The 16,063-nt window shown below is 37.5% G+C and overlaps 1 protein-coding gene across 1 annotated transcript; it reads left to right on the top strand.

Annotated features, from left to right (window-relative positions):
- The first annotated feature begins 7,520 nt into the window (after positions 1 to 7,520).
- LOC111467191 (EGF domain-specific O-linked N-acetylglucosamine transferase-like) lies at positions 7,521 to 10,982 on the top strand. The gene is made up of 3 exons (XM_023112007.1): positions 7,521 to 8,162; positions 8,262 to 8,339; positions 9,564 to 10,982. The coding sequence occupies exons 1-3, from the start codon at positions 7,928 to 7,930 to the stop codon at positions 10,811 to 10,813; spliced, it is 1,563 nt and encodes a 520-aa protein (XP_022967775.1). The 5' UTR covers positions 7,521 to 7,927; the 3' UTR covers positions 10,814 to 10,982.
- The last annotated feature ends 5,081 nt before the right edge of the window (positions 10,983 to 16,063 follow it).

Here is a 16,063-nt window from a genome sequence, read left to right as displayed (position 1 = left end):
CTAGTGGTGAGCTTGGGTTGTTACAAATAGTATCAGAGTCAATCATCGGACGGTGCAAGACACTAGTTGGAGGGCTAGACCCTCTCCATAGTAGACGAGTTTTAAAAACTTTGAGGGAAATCCCAAAAGGAAAAGCCTAAAGAACACAATAAAGAATGCTTTGTTATAGTATACTCTCTCCATACTAGCGATGAGCTTGAGCTGTTATAGTAGGAAGGTTACCACTCTTGAAATGTCTCTGCAAAGGTTAAGGGTTGTCATTTTGAAGCTATATACAGGCATGTATGTTATCTTTGTAAAATTGATTTAAAAATACAGTAAAAATAGCATTTATACCTTCTTTTAGCCAATTGCTAAGTATTTTTTAATTTTTGTAGTTTAGATTGCATGTCTAGAATCATTCAAGTTTGACATGATCAATATTGCTAGTGGAGTGATTCAAATCTCAAACAAGTATTCTTGTCTTGAGATATTCGATCAACAAGATAATCTAAATTTTACTTTTCCTTCGAGTGATAGTTTATCATTAATGCTAAGTTTCTTTGCAATTTTATATAGTTTAGATTGCATGTTTAGAATTATTCCAGCTTGACATGATCAATGTGGAATCATTCGAATCTCAAACAATTGTTCTTGTCTTGAAATATTTGATCAACAAGATAATCTAAATTTTACTTTTCTTTGGAGTGATTCCTTATCCGATGAGGTTCGCTCATGTTAAGGATATTTAGTACTAAATTATAGTTTACCATATATATCATATTTGATATTTTATTATCAGATAAATATCTAGATATTTGTCTTTTTACCATAGGTATCTTTCCATACATTGTTCTTTCCATTTATTACCATTTTCATATCCTTGTAATTTATTTGATTATCAATAGAGAACTTTCACACAATATTTAGGTGTGGTGGATTAAACAAATATTCTTATTGTATTAGAGTCGTTTCGGTTTAACAACCCTGATCCCTTATTTTCAATGCTACTCATCTTCTTCTCTACCACCCCTGCTGGCTTTGACGCTGTAGGGGCAGTCACCATGGCTGCCACATGCGGAGCCGATCGATTACTCTTCGGCTCCACCCTTTTGACCTTAAAATCACCCTTCACCATACTCTGTACATACAACCTCACCTTTTCCAACACAATTGATTTTCCCTCAACCTAACATAGTCTCTTTCATTTTCTTCTCAATCTTCCCTTCATCCTTCACATAAACCCTAACCGAAACCTATCAACCTTCTGCAGAGATTTACCTTTGAAATCTCGGCGCCGCATTGGCCTCTTCGCCAAACAAGTTGCCGCCGCCCTTCTAGCAAAAATTGGCTCCTTCGCTCACTGTGACGACTCTTCTAGCTTCAACATTGTCTTTGTCCCTTGCGGTTTCCCCTTCTACTTCTTGGGTTGACATATTCTCACCAGAGTCAAGGCAGCATCGTCTGTAAGTGACGATCCATCCTCATAAGTTAGACATATTCTCGCGAAAGCAAGGATTTTTCTTTTTTTTGGAACACCTAAACATTTGGGATCCAAAATTTGTGGGGATGTTTGGTTTCTTGCACCTAACAAGCTTTTTTATTCTTTCTAATTTATGCTTTTTAAAATAAAGAGTTTAGTTTTTCTTTCATTTTTTTAATTTTTTTTTTCAATGCTTTTTGAAATCTAAGTTGGGTACGATTTCAAAAAGCTTTTTTTGGAATCCAATTAAAAGTAAAAAGTAAATAGACATGCTTATAGAAATAAAAATGTTATAAACAATTAAAATTATAATCTAATAAATTATTAAACGAGTAAAATATTCATTTATGTTACCGATGAGAATTTCTGTTTATACTGAAAAATGAAATAACTAGTGTCGAATAGATTTTATAAATTTTATAGTGTCTCAACCTTGCCCTGCCATCTATACCGATATTTATCCTTGAAAACTTCTCCATTTATTTCTGCAGAGCTCGAAGCAAAGATTCCCGACAATAAATTAGTGAAGATCATGTTGTTTTTTAGAGATGTTTTTTTTTATTCTTTATATATATTTTTAAAATTATTCCTTCCCTTTTTTTAATATATTCTTTTATTAGTTTTATGTTTTAATTTTGACATATAATAAAGCAGGGTAGGACAAGACAGAGCGATGAATCGAGAAGGGATATATCTATGTGTTCCCTCTCTTATACTCCATTTTCGTGCCTTCCCTGTACTCTGTTTAAACTGGGATTATCTGCTCCATTTAAGGTTGGTCTTGTTAGACGAACACAACTCTCCACAATGGTACGATATTGTCCACTTTGGACATAAACTCTCATGGCTTTGCTTTGGGCTTCCCAAAAGACCTCATACCAATGGAGTTAGTATTCCTCACTTATAAAGCAGGGTAGGACAAGACAGAGCGATGAATCGAGAAGGGATATATCTATGTGTTCCCTCTCTTATACTCCATTTTCGTGCCTTCCCTGTACTCTGTTTAAACTGGGATTATCTGCTCCATTTAAGGTTGGTCTTGTTAGACGAACACAACTCTCCACAATGGTACGATATTGTCCACTTTGGACATAAACTCTCATGGCTTTGCTTTGGGCTTCCCAAAAGACCTCATACCAATGGAGTTAGTATTCCTCACTTATAAACCCATGATCATTCCCTCATTCCCTTAATCGAGGCTCGACTCCTTTGGAGTCTTAGTCTCATACCAATGGAGTTAGTATTCCTCACTTATAAACCCATGATCATTCCCTCATTCCCTTAATCGAGGCTCGACTCCTTTGGAGTCTTAGTCATTTTTTACTGCCTTCGTACCTTCGAGGAGGCTTGACTCCTTTTTTCGGTACGATATTGTCCACTTTGGACATAAACTCTCATGGCTTTGCTTTGGGCTTCCCAAAAGACCTCATACCAATGGAGTTAGTATTCCTCACTTATAAACCCATGATCATTCCCTCATTCCCTTAATCGAGGCTCGACTCCTTTGGAGTCTTAGTCATTTTTTACTGCCTTCGTACCTTCGAGGAGGCTTGACTCCTTTTTTCGGTACGATATTGTCCACTTTGGACATAAACTCTCGTGGCTTTGCTTTGGGCTTCCCAAAAGACCTCATACCAATGGAGTTAGTATTTCTCACTTATAAACCCATGATCATTCCCTCATTCCCTTAATCGAGGCTCGACTCCTTTGGAGTCTTAGTCATTTTTTACTGCCTTCGTACCTTCTTCGAGGAGGCTTGACTCCTTTTTTCGGTACGATATTGTCCACTTTGGACATAAACTCTCGTGGCTTTGCTTTGGGCTTCCCAAAAGACCTCATACCAATGGAGTTAGTATTTCTCACTTATAAACCCATGATCATTCCCTCATTCCCTTAATCGAGGCTCGACTCCTTTGGAGTCTTAGTCATTTTTTACTGCCTTCGTACCTTCGAGGAGGCTTGACTCCTTTTTTCGGTACGATATTGTCCACTTTGGACATAAACTCTCGTGGCTTTGCTTTGGGCTTCCCAAAAGACCTCATACCAATGGAGTTAGTATTTCTCACTTATAAACCCATGATCATTCCCTCATTCCCTTAATCGAGGCTCGACTCCTTTGGAGTCTTAGTCATTTTTTACTGCCTTCGTACCTTCTTCGAGGAGGCTTGACTCCTTTTTTCGGTACGATATTGTCCACNACTCTCGTGGCTTTGCTTTGGGCTTCCCAAAAGACCTCATACCAATGGAGTTAGTATTTCTCACTTATAAACCCATGATCATTCCCTCATTCCCTTAATCGAGGCTCGACTCCTTTGGAGTCTTAGTCATTTTTTACTGCCTTCGTACCTTCGAGGAGGCTTGACTCCTTTTTTCTTTTTTGGAGTTCTTTGTTCGACATTCGAGGATTTGCCAATCTATTGACACGGCTAAGTTTAGGGCATGGCTCTGATACCATGTTAGACAAATACGACTCTCCACAATGGTATGATATTGTCCACTTTGAGCATAAGCTCTCATGGCTTTGCTTTGGGCTTCCCAAAAGGCCTCATACCAATGGAGAGTGTATTCTTAGATTATAAACCCATGATCATTCTCTAAATTAACCGATGTGGGACTTTCATCATCCAACACCTCCCCTCGAACAAAGCACGCCTCCCCTTAATCGAGGCTCGACTCCTTTGGAGTCTTAGTCATTTTTGACTGCCTTCGTACCTTCGAGGAGGCTTGACTCCTTTTTTCTTTTTTGGAGTTCTTTGTTCGACATTCGAGGATTTGCCAATCTATTGACACGGCTAAGTTTAGGGCATGGCTCTGATACCATGTTAGACAAATACGACTCTCCACAATGGTATGATATTGTCCACTTTGAGCATAAGCTCTCATGGCTTTGCTTTGGGCTTCCCAAAAGGCCTCATACCAATGGAGTTAGTATTCCTCACTTATAAACCCATGATCATTCTCTAAATTAGCCGATGTGGGACTTTCATCATCCAACACCTCCCCTCGAACAAAGCACGCCTCCCCTTAATCGAGGCTCGACTCCTTTTTTCTTTTNTGGAGTCCTTTGTTCGACATTCGAGGATTTGCCAATCTATTGACATGGCTAAGTTTAGGGCATGACTCTGATACCATGTTAGACGAACACGACTCTCCACAATGGTATGATATTGTCCACTTTGAGCATAAGCTCTCATGGCTTTGCTTTGGGCTTCCCAAAAGGCCTCGTACCAATGGGGTTAGTATTCCTCACTTATAAACCCATGATCATTCTCTAAATTAGCCGATGTGATGTGAGACTTTCATCATCCAACAGGTCTTACACTCTGTATGTTTTGTCTTTATTGGTGTGGTTGCATGATGGTTTGTCATAGACAACTCAACCATGTCATTATCAAACAAAGATAAAGCATCATATTGATTTATTGTTCCATATTGGTTGAAGAAAGGAACAAAATATTCTTTATAAGGGTGTTTAAAACTGTGTGGCTGACAGAGATACGTAACGGGCTAAAGCAGACAATATCTGCTAGTAGTGGGTTTGAGATTAGAAGCAGATACCAGACAGTGTGTCAGCGAGAGCATTGAGTCTCGAAAGAGGTGGATTGTGAGATCCTATATTGGTTGGAGAGGGAAACGAAAAATTCTTTATAAATGATGTAGAAACCTCTCCCTAGTAGACGTGTTTTAAAATCAAGTGGCTGACAATGATACGTAAGAGACCAAAATAGACATAATAAGTATATGATGATGTGTTTGTAAACTCGAGCAAAAGAAAGATACATCTCTAATCGATAGGAAATGAGATTTTTTTTTTTTTTTTTTTCTTTGACATATTCAAACGTAACGTCAAATTCTGCTGCTAACGTTACCGTCACTGACTGGCTGGCCAGGTGGCTTTCGCGGTCATTTTCTGCTGTCAGATAAGGAAGTTGATTTTTCTTCGGCTAGTAGAATGGCAATGGGCGCACAATAGCTTTCCCCGTTTATTTATATTTTTTTTCTTTTAAAATATCAGCTAATTTTTTAATTAATAAAAAAACAAATTAATTGTCAAAAACTTGGTGAAATTGGAAATATATATATATATATATAGATAAGATTGTTACTAAATGCATGTCATGGTCGTGGACTAGTCCACGTTGTTTATTGATTGTTTGATTATCGTCTCAAAGGTTGATAGTTTGATTTCTCACCACAGCAATTATCGAACTAAAAAAAATTAATATAATGTTAAACTAATAAAATTTGATAAATTCAACTGGTGCATAGCTGTGACACCGAGTAAATGAGAGGTACATAAATAAACTGATATTACATTTATACGAGAGTAATACTAAGAATAAGATAGCTAAGAAATACTTAAAATATTTGAAAGTTATTACTTATACTAACAAAGTGCACCTTCATTTTTTTATGACTTAATCATAAAAATTTCATAGTTAAGTGTGATATGCTTAGAGCAATTCAATGTTAGGTGACCTCCTGTGAATTTTTCTAGGATGTATGTGAGTAAAGACAAAACATGCTGGAAGAACTCGTGTTGGTTTGTGAGGGTAACTTTCTCTCTTAAAAGCAATAAGTAAGCAACATAACCATGTCATAGGGGGCGTGTGAATTTTCCTAGGATGCATGTGAGTAAAGACAAAACATGCTGGAAGAACTCGTGTTGGTTTGTGGGGGTAACTTTCTCTCTTAAAAGCATTAAGTAAGCAACATAACCATGTCATAGGGGGCGTGTGAATTTTCCTAGGATGCATGTGAGTAAAGACAAAACATGCTGGAAGAACTCGTGTTGGTTTGTGGGGGTAACTTTCTCTCTTAAAAGCATTAAGTAAGCAACATAACCATGTCATAGGGGGCGTGTGAATTTTCCTAGGATGCATGTGAGTAAAGACAAAACATGCTGGAAGAACTCGTGTTGGTTTGTGGGGGTAACTTTCTCTCTTAAAAGCATTAAGTAAGCAACATAACCATGTCATAGGGGGCGTGTGAATTTTCCTAGGATGCATGTGAGTAAAGACAAAACATGCTGGAAGAACTCGTGTTGGTTTGTAAGTATAGGTTTCGCTCTTAAAAGCGAGAAGTATTGGTTTGTGGGAATAATTTTCACTCTCAGAAGTAAGAAGTAAGTAACATAACCATGTCACAGGGGCCGTCAAGGGAATGCCGGAGGTCATCAAGTGTCGAATCCAAATTCTAAATCTTGGGTATGAGTCGGCACAATTGGTATAAGAGCGGTACTTCTCCTAATAAAATGTAGTTCGAGGAAAAACCAAGCGGAAGCTAGTAGACATGCGACATTCAAATAAATAAGAAATACCTGAATAAATCGATACCGCATTCAAATAAGAGCGATCAGAAGCAAATTTTAAAAAGTTTTACTTATAAACTAAAATAGTATTTTTAAAATCTATTATTTTGGATAAGAGCCCCAAGGCGCGTTGAGTGCTTAACACAGTTCATTTTCATTGGAAAGGTAATGAAGAATTTACACGTCATTCTTTGTTCTTTTTCACACGCTTTTGACTCTAAAATAGGCAACCAAAAATATTCTTTTAACTTATTAATTTTAAAATTTATTCAAAATATAATAATAAAATTTATATTTTTGCAAATTTAACAAAAATAAATAAATAAATAAATAAATTGGTGTAGAGACAAAAACATGAACACAGGTTCAGTTGGAGAAATCTTTTCAGACCAATTTGAAATTTCAGGTCAGATAGGTTGGTGACCCAAAAAATCCAAAAAGAATTCATAATCCACGAGCTCAATACTCTATTTTTCTAAGTCGAGTGGTTGAGTTTTTTTAATTAATTAAAAAAATATATATATTACATTAATAACTAAAATCTCATACCGGGTCACAGTGTATCATTAACCTTAGTTACAAGTTCAAACATCATAAAAGTAAGATGGGTTAGATTGCAACACTATTTTCAGGTTGGTCGGGTTTGTTGGATGATGAAAGTCCCACATCGGTTAATTTAGGGAATGGTCATGCGTTTATAATGTAAGAATACACTCTCCATTTGGCGTGAGACCTTTTGGGAAGCCCAAAGCAAAGCCATGAGAGCTTATGCTTAAAGTAGACAATATCATACCATTGTGAAGAGTCCTGTTCGTCGAGTCCTGTTCGTCTAACAGGATTAACCTAATAGAAAAAAAAGGTGAACTCTTTAATGGACCCAAGATTTAACCCAAAACTCAATTTTTATAATTTGATATTGTTGAACAGCAAAATACAGCCTTATTTGACGCCTCCATTTTTGCCTTTTTCTTCCATTCTCTTTCCCTGCGGCTACAAACCCCAGAAAACACCTGTCTCTTGTTTCTCGCTCCTCTCCTATAATAACAGAGACAAACCCATTTGTTTTTCTGCAGTGCTTTTCTCTCTCTTCTCTTTCTCTCTCCTAAAAAGGCTGTAAAATACCAGAAAAAGTCACAGCTTCATTGGTTGGGAATATGGTTCATGAGTATGTGCGGTATCAGGCATGGAAAAAAGGGGTGAATTTGGGAAGAACCCATTATGAAGATGATGAAGATGAAGAAGTAGAGGGTATGGGGTGTGAGGAGTTTTATTACTCTGTTTCTACCTCTGCTTACAAGAGAACAAGGATCAAGTTTTTGGTTCTTTTTTTTCTGTCGTTTCTTTCTTGTTCCTTCATTTTTGCTCCCCTGTTCTTCTTCTCTCGTTTCTGTAAGTTCTTCTTCTTCTTCTTCTTCTTTTTGTTTTGGTTTGGATTGGTTTGGTTTGGTTTCTCTGTTTTGGGATTGATGGGGTTTTTTGTGTTTGCAGATTGTTTTGGGGTTCAAAATGGTGAGCTCTTTGCTGATAAGGAGGTTTTGGCTCCTCTGTGTTCTTCTGTTCCTAATGGTATTTTTGTTTTATCTCTTCTCTCTTTCTTTAATGGTGTTTACATTAATCTCTGTTTTTCTCTGTCTCTGTCTCTGTTTTTCGAAGTATTTCTTTAATGGTGTTTAGATTAAGCTCTGTCTCTCTGTCTTTCTCTCTTTTTGAAAGTGTTTTTTGATGGTGTTTAGATTAATCTCTGTTTCTCTCTGCCTCTCTCTCCCTCTCTCCTCTGTTTCTCTCTCTCTCTCTCTCTCTCCCTTTCTCTGTCTGTCTCCCTCTTCTTCTCTTTGTTTCTCTCCGCCTCAGTCTCTCTCTCCCTCTCCTTCTCTCTGTTTCTCTCTTCCTCTCTCTCTCTGTCTCTCTTTCTCTCTGCCTCTCTCTCCCTCTCTCTCCCTCTCTCTGTCTCCCTCTCCCTCTCCCTCTCCTTCTCTCTGTTTCTCTCTGCCTCTCTCTCCCTCTCTCTGTCTCCCTCTCCCTCTCCTTCTCTCTGTTTCTCTCTGCCTCTCTCTCCTCTCTCTCCCTCTCTCTCTCTGTCTCTCTCTCCCTCTCTCTCTGTCTCCCTCTCCTTCTCTCCGTTTCTCTCCGCCTCTCTCTCTCTCTCTGTTTTTCAAAGTTTTCCTTCATGGTTATCAGACAAATCTCTCTCTCTCTCTCTCACTCTGTTTTTATTTTTTCTTTTTTGCTCTGTCTCTTTGTCTCTCTCTGTCTCTCTGTCTCTCTGTCTCTGTTTTTCAAAGTTTTCATTTCATGGTATCAGATCAGTCTCTTTTTCTTTCTCTGTTTATCAATGAATTTCCCAAATGAAGTTAGCTTCTCTTTCGCAAAACAAAAAATAAAGAAAGAAAAAGGAAAAACAAGAAATCATCTATCTCTCTCTCTCTCTCTCTCTCTCTATATATATATATATATATATATATATGTATATGTTTTTTTGAAGTTTTCCTTCATCCCAGGTTTCATGTCGGCGTTATTCAAAACATTTTTTTTTATAGAGATTGTGAAAAAAGTGGAATTTCCCACTAAAGTCTGATCTGTTTTTAACTTTCTTCTTTTGAAAAAAAAAAAAAAATACAAGGAGAAAGACCAAAAATGTTTCATTAAAATATTCAAAATCCACTGTTTTACTTGTTCCTTCCAATCGTAGCTTCTCAATTTCTGTTTGTCGGAAGTATTTTTAATTGATTCATATGAATTTGTTAGCAGAAATTCATGTTTTCTTATGGGATTTGTTGTTGTCTTTGTTAGGAACCATATGTTGTGACAGAAACAGCATTCGTTCTGATATCTGCACTATGAAAGGAGATATAAGAACACATTCCTCTTCCTCATCAATCTTTCTCTACACCTCACCCGATCCCCCGATCGACAATGACGAAGACGACGTGATCCAAGTCGAAAAAATTAAGCCATACACAAGAAAATGGGAGAAAAACACCATGGATACGATCGATGAATTGGAGCTCATTGTCAAACGGAGCAATGCTAGCAATTATCACCACCGGTGTGACGTCCGACACGACGTCCCGGCTGTGTTTTTCTCGACCGGAGGCTACACGGGCAATGTTTATCACGAGTTCAACGACGGGATTTTGCCGCTTTATATAACGTCGAATCACATGAAGAAGGAGGTTGTTTTTGTGATCCTTGAGTATCATAATTGGTGGTTCACAAAATATGGTGATATTCTTTCTCAGCTCTCAAATTATCCTCCAATTGACTTTAGAAATGACAATAGAACTCATTGCTTCCCACAAGCCATTGCTGGTTTGAGAATCCATGATGAGCTGACTGTGGAGCCTTCATTGATGGAAGGTAGCACGAGCATTGTCGATTTTCGTAACGTCTTAGACATGGCATACCGACCTCGAATCCAAGAGTTGATTCGACAAGAGGAGGGGGAAGTGAAAGAGGAGGTGAAGATTTCTACGCCACTCGAACCAAAAAGACCAAAGTTGGTGGTTTTGTCGCGGAAGGGATCGTCAAGAGAGATAACGAACGAGAATTTAATGGTGAAAATGGCTGAGAACGTCGGGTTCGAGGTGAAAGTCTTGAGGCCAGATAGATCAACCGAGTTGGCTAAGATTTATAGAGAGCTCAATCAAAGTGATGTAATGGTAGGAGTCCATGGAGCTGCCATGACACACTTTCTGTTCATGAGACCTAATGCTGTTTTCATCCAAATCATTCCATTGGGGACGGTTTGGGCAGCTGAAACCTACTACGGCGAGCCTGCGAAAAAGCTCGGTTTGAAGTATATTGGGTACGAAATTCAACCGAAGGAGAGTTCGTTATATAGCAAATACAATGAAGAAGATCCTATACTTATCGATCCAGATAGCATTACGAGAAAAGGATGGGAATACACAAAGAAGATCTATCTCGATGGCCAAAATGTGAGATTGAATCTTGCACGGTTTCAGAAGCGATTGGATCGTGCTTATTACTATTGCATCGCGCGAACCCGACACCGTACTCATGGGGTTGTTCGACATTGAGTTCAAATATTTGTTATGTAGATAACATTTGATTATTCTTGTGGGTTTATTTTGCACATACAAATCACCCATTAGAGTTTAGAGAATCATTTACAAAGTTGATCAAGATAGTGTAATTCTTTATTTGATTTGTAATAATTTAATTCATTCACGCTCGAGTCTATAACAATTTATTTTTCGAAGTTTAATATGCAACAATTTAGTCTATTGATGGTCACGGTATTCCTTTACATCTTCTGCTACATGGTTACGTTACTTATTCTTCATTTCTAAGAGTAAAGACTATCTCCACATATCAACACGAGTCATTCCGTCTTCACTCACACGCATCCTAGAAAAATTCAAGAGAACACCGAACCGAAAATTGTTCCTGTGATTTGAGCCACTATAAAGAAAGGTGCACATTGGGTAGTGACCTACAGTTCTTTTAAGTCATGTTTTACTCATCCTATCTTCAGGATCGCTCTTATTCAAATGTAGTCTCGGTTGATTCATGCACCCTTCTTTACTCGGGTGTTAAAAAAAATTTATCTATTCACATCTCATAAATTATCTCACTTTTCAAATTTAAGGGTACTAATGGTAAAACTTTTTATAACATTTTTTTCTAAACGTGGTCGGTATTAATATTACTTTTGAAAGTTCATGAGTATTTTAAAAACTGTATTAACGTTTCCATTCATATCCCAACGATAATTAAATGCATTGCAACCACATTTTGGACCAAAACTTCTCAAAATTAGGCTTTGTAAGGCCATTTACAAGTGTTCTAGACCTTTAAGAAAAGGCCATATACGTGCCCTCTAGACCTAACCTGACCTCCATCTAGCGTACACTCATGCTACCGAAAAGCGTAGAGAGAAAAAAGCTTGCATAATATCACAGTGTCCATAATATTGTAGAGGGGAATGAATGTGTCTACTCTTGATACCATTTGTAACTTCGATATTATGTACACTATGATATTATGCACGCTCTTCTCACTCCTGATACCATCCGACATTGTTCTTAAAAAATCCATTTAAAAGAAAGTCACATGAAACAATTGACTCGTGACACATATGCTACAAGGTAGTTGGCTTAGTTCACAATGATTAGGGATAGTGGAGAGTTGACATTTTGAGGCTTTTTTTTAGCATTGATGGAGAGAGGAACAAAACATTTCTTCAGTGTGAAAATCTCGAAGATGCTTTTTAAAGCATGTGAGTGTGTTGAGAAAATCTCTCACTCGAAGATGCTTTTTAAAGTCGTGAGTGTGGTGACAGCTATACGTAATGAGCCAAAAAGGACAATAATATTTGTTAGTAGTGAGCTTTTTTTTTTTATGTGCTACAAGTTGGCTGGCTTAAACCACAATGCAAACCATTTCTTCATGTGAAAATCTCTCACTAGAAGATGTGTTTTAAAGTTGTGAGACTGACAACGATACGTAATGGGTCAAAACGAATAATATTTGTTAGTAGTGGGCTCAGGCTATTACAAATGGTATCAGAGTCATACACCGTGCGGTATGCTAGCGAGGACGCTGAGCCCTCAAAGGGGTAGATTGTGAGACCCCACATCAGCCGAAGAGAGGAATGAAACACTTCTTTTCCTTTACTGCTTCAAAGTTCATAGGATCATTATTGGAAATGTGAAAAGCAAACCCCTCTTCGACTTCTTCTTCTTCAATTAGGTGTTCACCTGTTTCATAATCGCACATCCAAACTGGCTTTCTCCTTTGTTTTGTTTATTGTGGCAACTCTGGTGAAGGTTCATCCATTTCTTGGATTTCTTCTAACCTATCATTTGCTTCTTCATTTGAATCTCCTTCTCCATCGTCTCTCCTCCTTCCGATTCTTCTGCAGTAATGTTATCATCATCTACCCAAGCCAACACGTCCTGCTCTGCATTTTTTGTACTTGAATTCCAGTCCCATTTTGCACCTTCTTCAAATATGACATCCCTACTCACAATTATCTTGTTTGTTGTTGGATCACACATGCGATAGGCCTTAGATTCATCACTAACTCCAAGTAGGACGCATTTGAGACTTCGATCATCAAGTTTGGTTCTCTTATGTTCGGGAAAATGGACATGTGCAATTGAACCAAATACTCTGAAGTATTCCACCTTTGGTTTTATGCCTGACCACTTCTACTCAGGAACCATGTCCTTGATTGCCTTTGTGTAACTACAATTTAGAACATGACCTGTCCATCTAGCTGCTTCAGGCCACAACTTCTTCGGCATCTCTTTCTCAGATAAAAGACATCGTACCATGTTCATGATGGTCCGGTTCCTTTTTTCTGCAACTCCGTTTTGCTGGGGAGTGTAAGCAGCTGTTAGTTGTCGCTTGATCCCGTTATCTTTGCAGAACTTGTTGAATTCAGTTGACGTAAATTCTCCTCCCCGGTCAGTTTTAAGTCCACGTATGGCTGTTTTTGCTTCATTTTCAACAATATTTTTGAAGTTTTTGAATGTTTCAAAAGCTTTTGATTTATCTGCAAGAAAATAAATCCATATCTTGCGAGAAAAATCATCTACAAGTATCAGCAGGGACCTTTTACCACTGTGAGAGGTTGGAGTGATGGGTCCACAAAGATCTCCATGAATCAAATCCAGTTTGTTTGATGCTCTCCATTTGCTGTTCTTTGGAAAATTTTGTGGTTGTTGCTTCCCAACATTGCAAACTGTGTAAACTTTGACAGTTGCCTTTAATTTGGGTAATCCTTCCACCATTTGTTTTTGCTGCATGATTTGAATAGATTTACTGTTCAAATGCCCATACCTCTTGTGCCATAGAGCCTTTAAGTCTTCATCTTCTATTTTCAAACATTTGTCCCAATGACTTCATCTTTGCATGAACTGAGAACATGCGATTTGCCATCATTTGTATGTTCATTATCAGACCCCTTTGTTGATGATAGACTCTGCAGGTTTCTTCTTTGATTAAGATCACCAAACGCTTCTCCTGTAGCTGCCCTATGCTTAGCAAATTGTTGGTGAGATTGAGGACATAGTAGACATTTGTCACGGTTTGTGTAATACCTTCAACTTCGAATCTGACATTGCATCTTCCTTCAACTGCCAATTTTGAGCTATTTCCTAACTTGACAGTGTATTTCAAACTTTCTTCAAGCTCAACGAACCATGTTTTGTCCCCTGTCATATGATTTGAGCACTCGGAATTGAGAAACCAAATGCCTTCTCTTTCAACTTTACTTTTCTTTGTGTACGCCATCAATAGTAGTTCTTCCTCCTCGTAAAATTCAGCATAATTGACAACTTTTTTTAAGCCCGAACATTCAAATTGGTAATGTCCTTGCTTTCCACATCAAAAACAGTTGATGGCCGACTGGTTCACAAAAGATCTACCTCTTCCTCGTTCTCTAGAGTAACCTCTTTCTCTCTAAAATGTCCCTCTGCCTCTTCCTTGTCCATACCTTGGTACATTCTCCACATGTAGAACCTGCTATTCACTCCTCTTATCAATCACCTTTTGTTCATGTACAAGAAAAAATGCCTGTAATTCATCGACTGTTAATTGGTTAATGTCCTTGGATTCTTCAATTGAGCATACTACGAAGTTGAATTTATCGGTGAGACTTCGAAGTATTTTCTCAATAATTTTGACATCCGACATATCTTCTCTGCAATTCTTCATGTTATTAGCAGTAGACATAACTCTTGTAAAATACTCAGAAACACCTTTTCTTGCTTTCATTTCTGATATGAACCAAAAAAACATCAATCATACATTATACTTCAATGACGGTGTGAAGAAAAAGTTGTCAAAATTATCAAAAAATGTTTCAATGCATGCCACATTGAAGAAGAGTGAAGTTTGATTGTTATAAATTTTGGGTGGGTTACAATTTAGAGTTTTTAAGACTTTTTATTTACTTTAGGTTACAATTACATAATGGTTAATTATGACCATTAAGTATGAAGTTACAATTCATGAAATGCGTAGTAGTTTCATTTTGAGGCTATATAAAGCCATGTATGTTGTATGTGTAAGAGACTTGGAAAATGTAGTAAAAGAAGCATTTGTGCTATTCTTTAGCCAATGAATAAGTTTCTTTGCAATTCTATGTAGTTTAGGTTGCATGTAGAATCATTCAAGCTCGACGTGATCAATCTTGCTTGTGGAGTGATTCGAATCTCAATCAAGCGTTCTTGTCTTGAGATATTTGATCAACAAGAATCATTCAAGCTAGACATGATCGATCTTGCTTGTGGAGTGATTCGAATCTCAAACAATGTTCTTGTCTTGAGATATTCGATCAACAAGGTAATCCGAATCTTACTCCCCTTGTAGTGGTTCCTTATCCTTATCAATCTCTAAAGTTTTGAATGTTCCGCGAAGTCGTTGTAGCTGGGCTCACTTCACAATTGCTTAGAAGTATCTTTTGAAGGATAGTTTTCAGAATACTCTTATCAATGGATTGAGAGAGATAATTATTTGCTTTGAGATATTTGAACCCTGTTTCATAGATTTCCTTTTGCTAGGTTGCGCTTAGTGCTTCATTTCCTTTTAGTTCTTTGAAACCAGATTGAATAGCACTCCAATATTCCTTGGAACGCAAGAGATTTTCCATGACCAAACTCCAATGCTCGTAGTCGGAAACCTCGAAACCAGATTGAATAGCACTCCAATATTCCTTAGAATGCAAGAGATTTTCCTTTTGGTTCCTCGAAACCAGATTGCATAGCACTCCAATATTCCTTGGAACGCAAGAGTTTTTTCATGACCAAACTCCGTAGTCGGAAACCTCGAAACCAGATTGAATAACACTCCAATATTCCTTGGAATGCAAGAGAGGAACGCAAGAGATTTTCCATGACCAAACTCCAATGCTCGTAGTCGGAAACCTCAAAAACAGATTGAATAGCACTCCAATATTCCTTGGAATGCAAGAGAGGAACACAAGAGATTTTCCATGACCAAACTCCAATGCTCGTAGTCTCCATCGAATTTAGGAACACATTATGTAGCAAAGCTTCCTAAATCACTTGTCATTTGTTCAGTGTTTTTCCTCTCAAACACTCCATTTCTGTATTTCTACTGCTTTTATAGAACCTTACAAACCAAATTAATACATGTATTTGAAAACAAATAGAAAACTACTCCCTATCAATTAGCTATAACTTTGCATACCAAGAAACTCCAAACGCTCTACCTTACTCTTCAAGATTAAAAATAGTTAACTCCAAATGTTTAGTATTTAAATTTTATGAGATTTTAGTTATTAACGTAACATTTAT

Source organism: Cucurbita maxima, unplaced genomic scaffold, assembly GCF_002738345.1.
Source record: "Cucurbita maxima cultivar Rimu unplaced genomic scaffold, Cmax_1.0 Cma_Scf00033, whole genome shotgun sequence".
Taxonomy (NCBI): Eukaryota; Viridiplantae; Streptophyta; class Magnoliopsida; order Cucurbitales; family Cucurbitaceae; genus Cucurbita; species Cucurbita maxima.
Note: the sequence above shows the minus strand (reverse complement) of the source record. Positions and strands in the feature narration are given on the sequence as shown.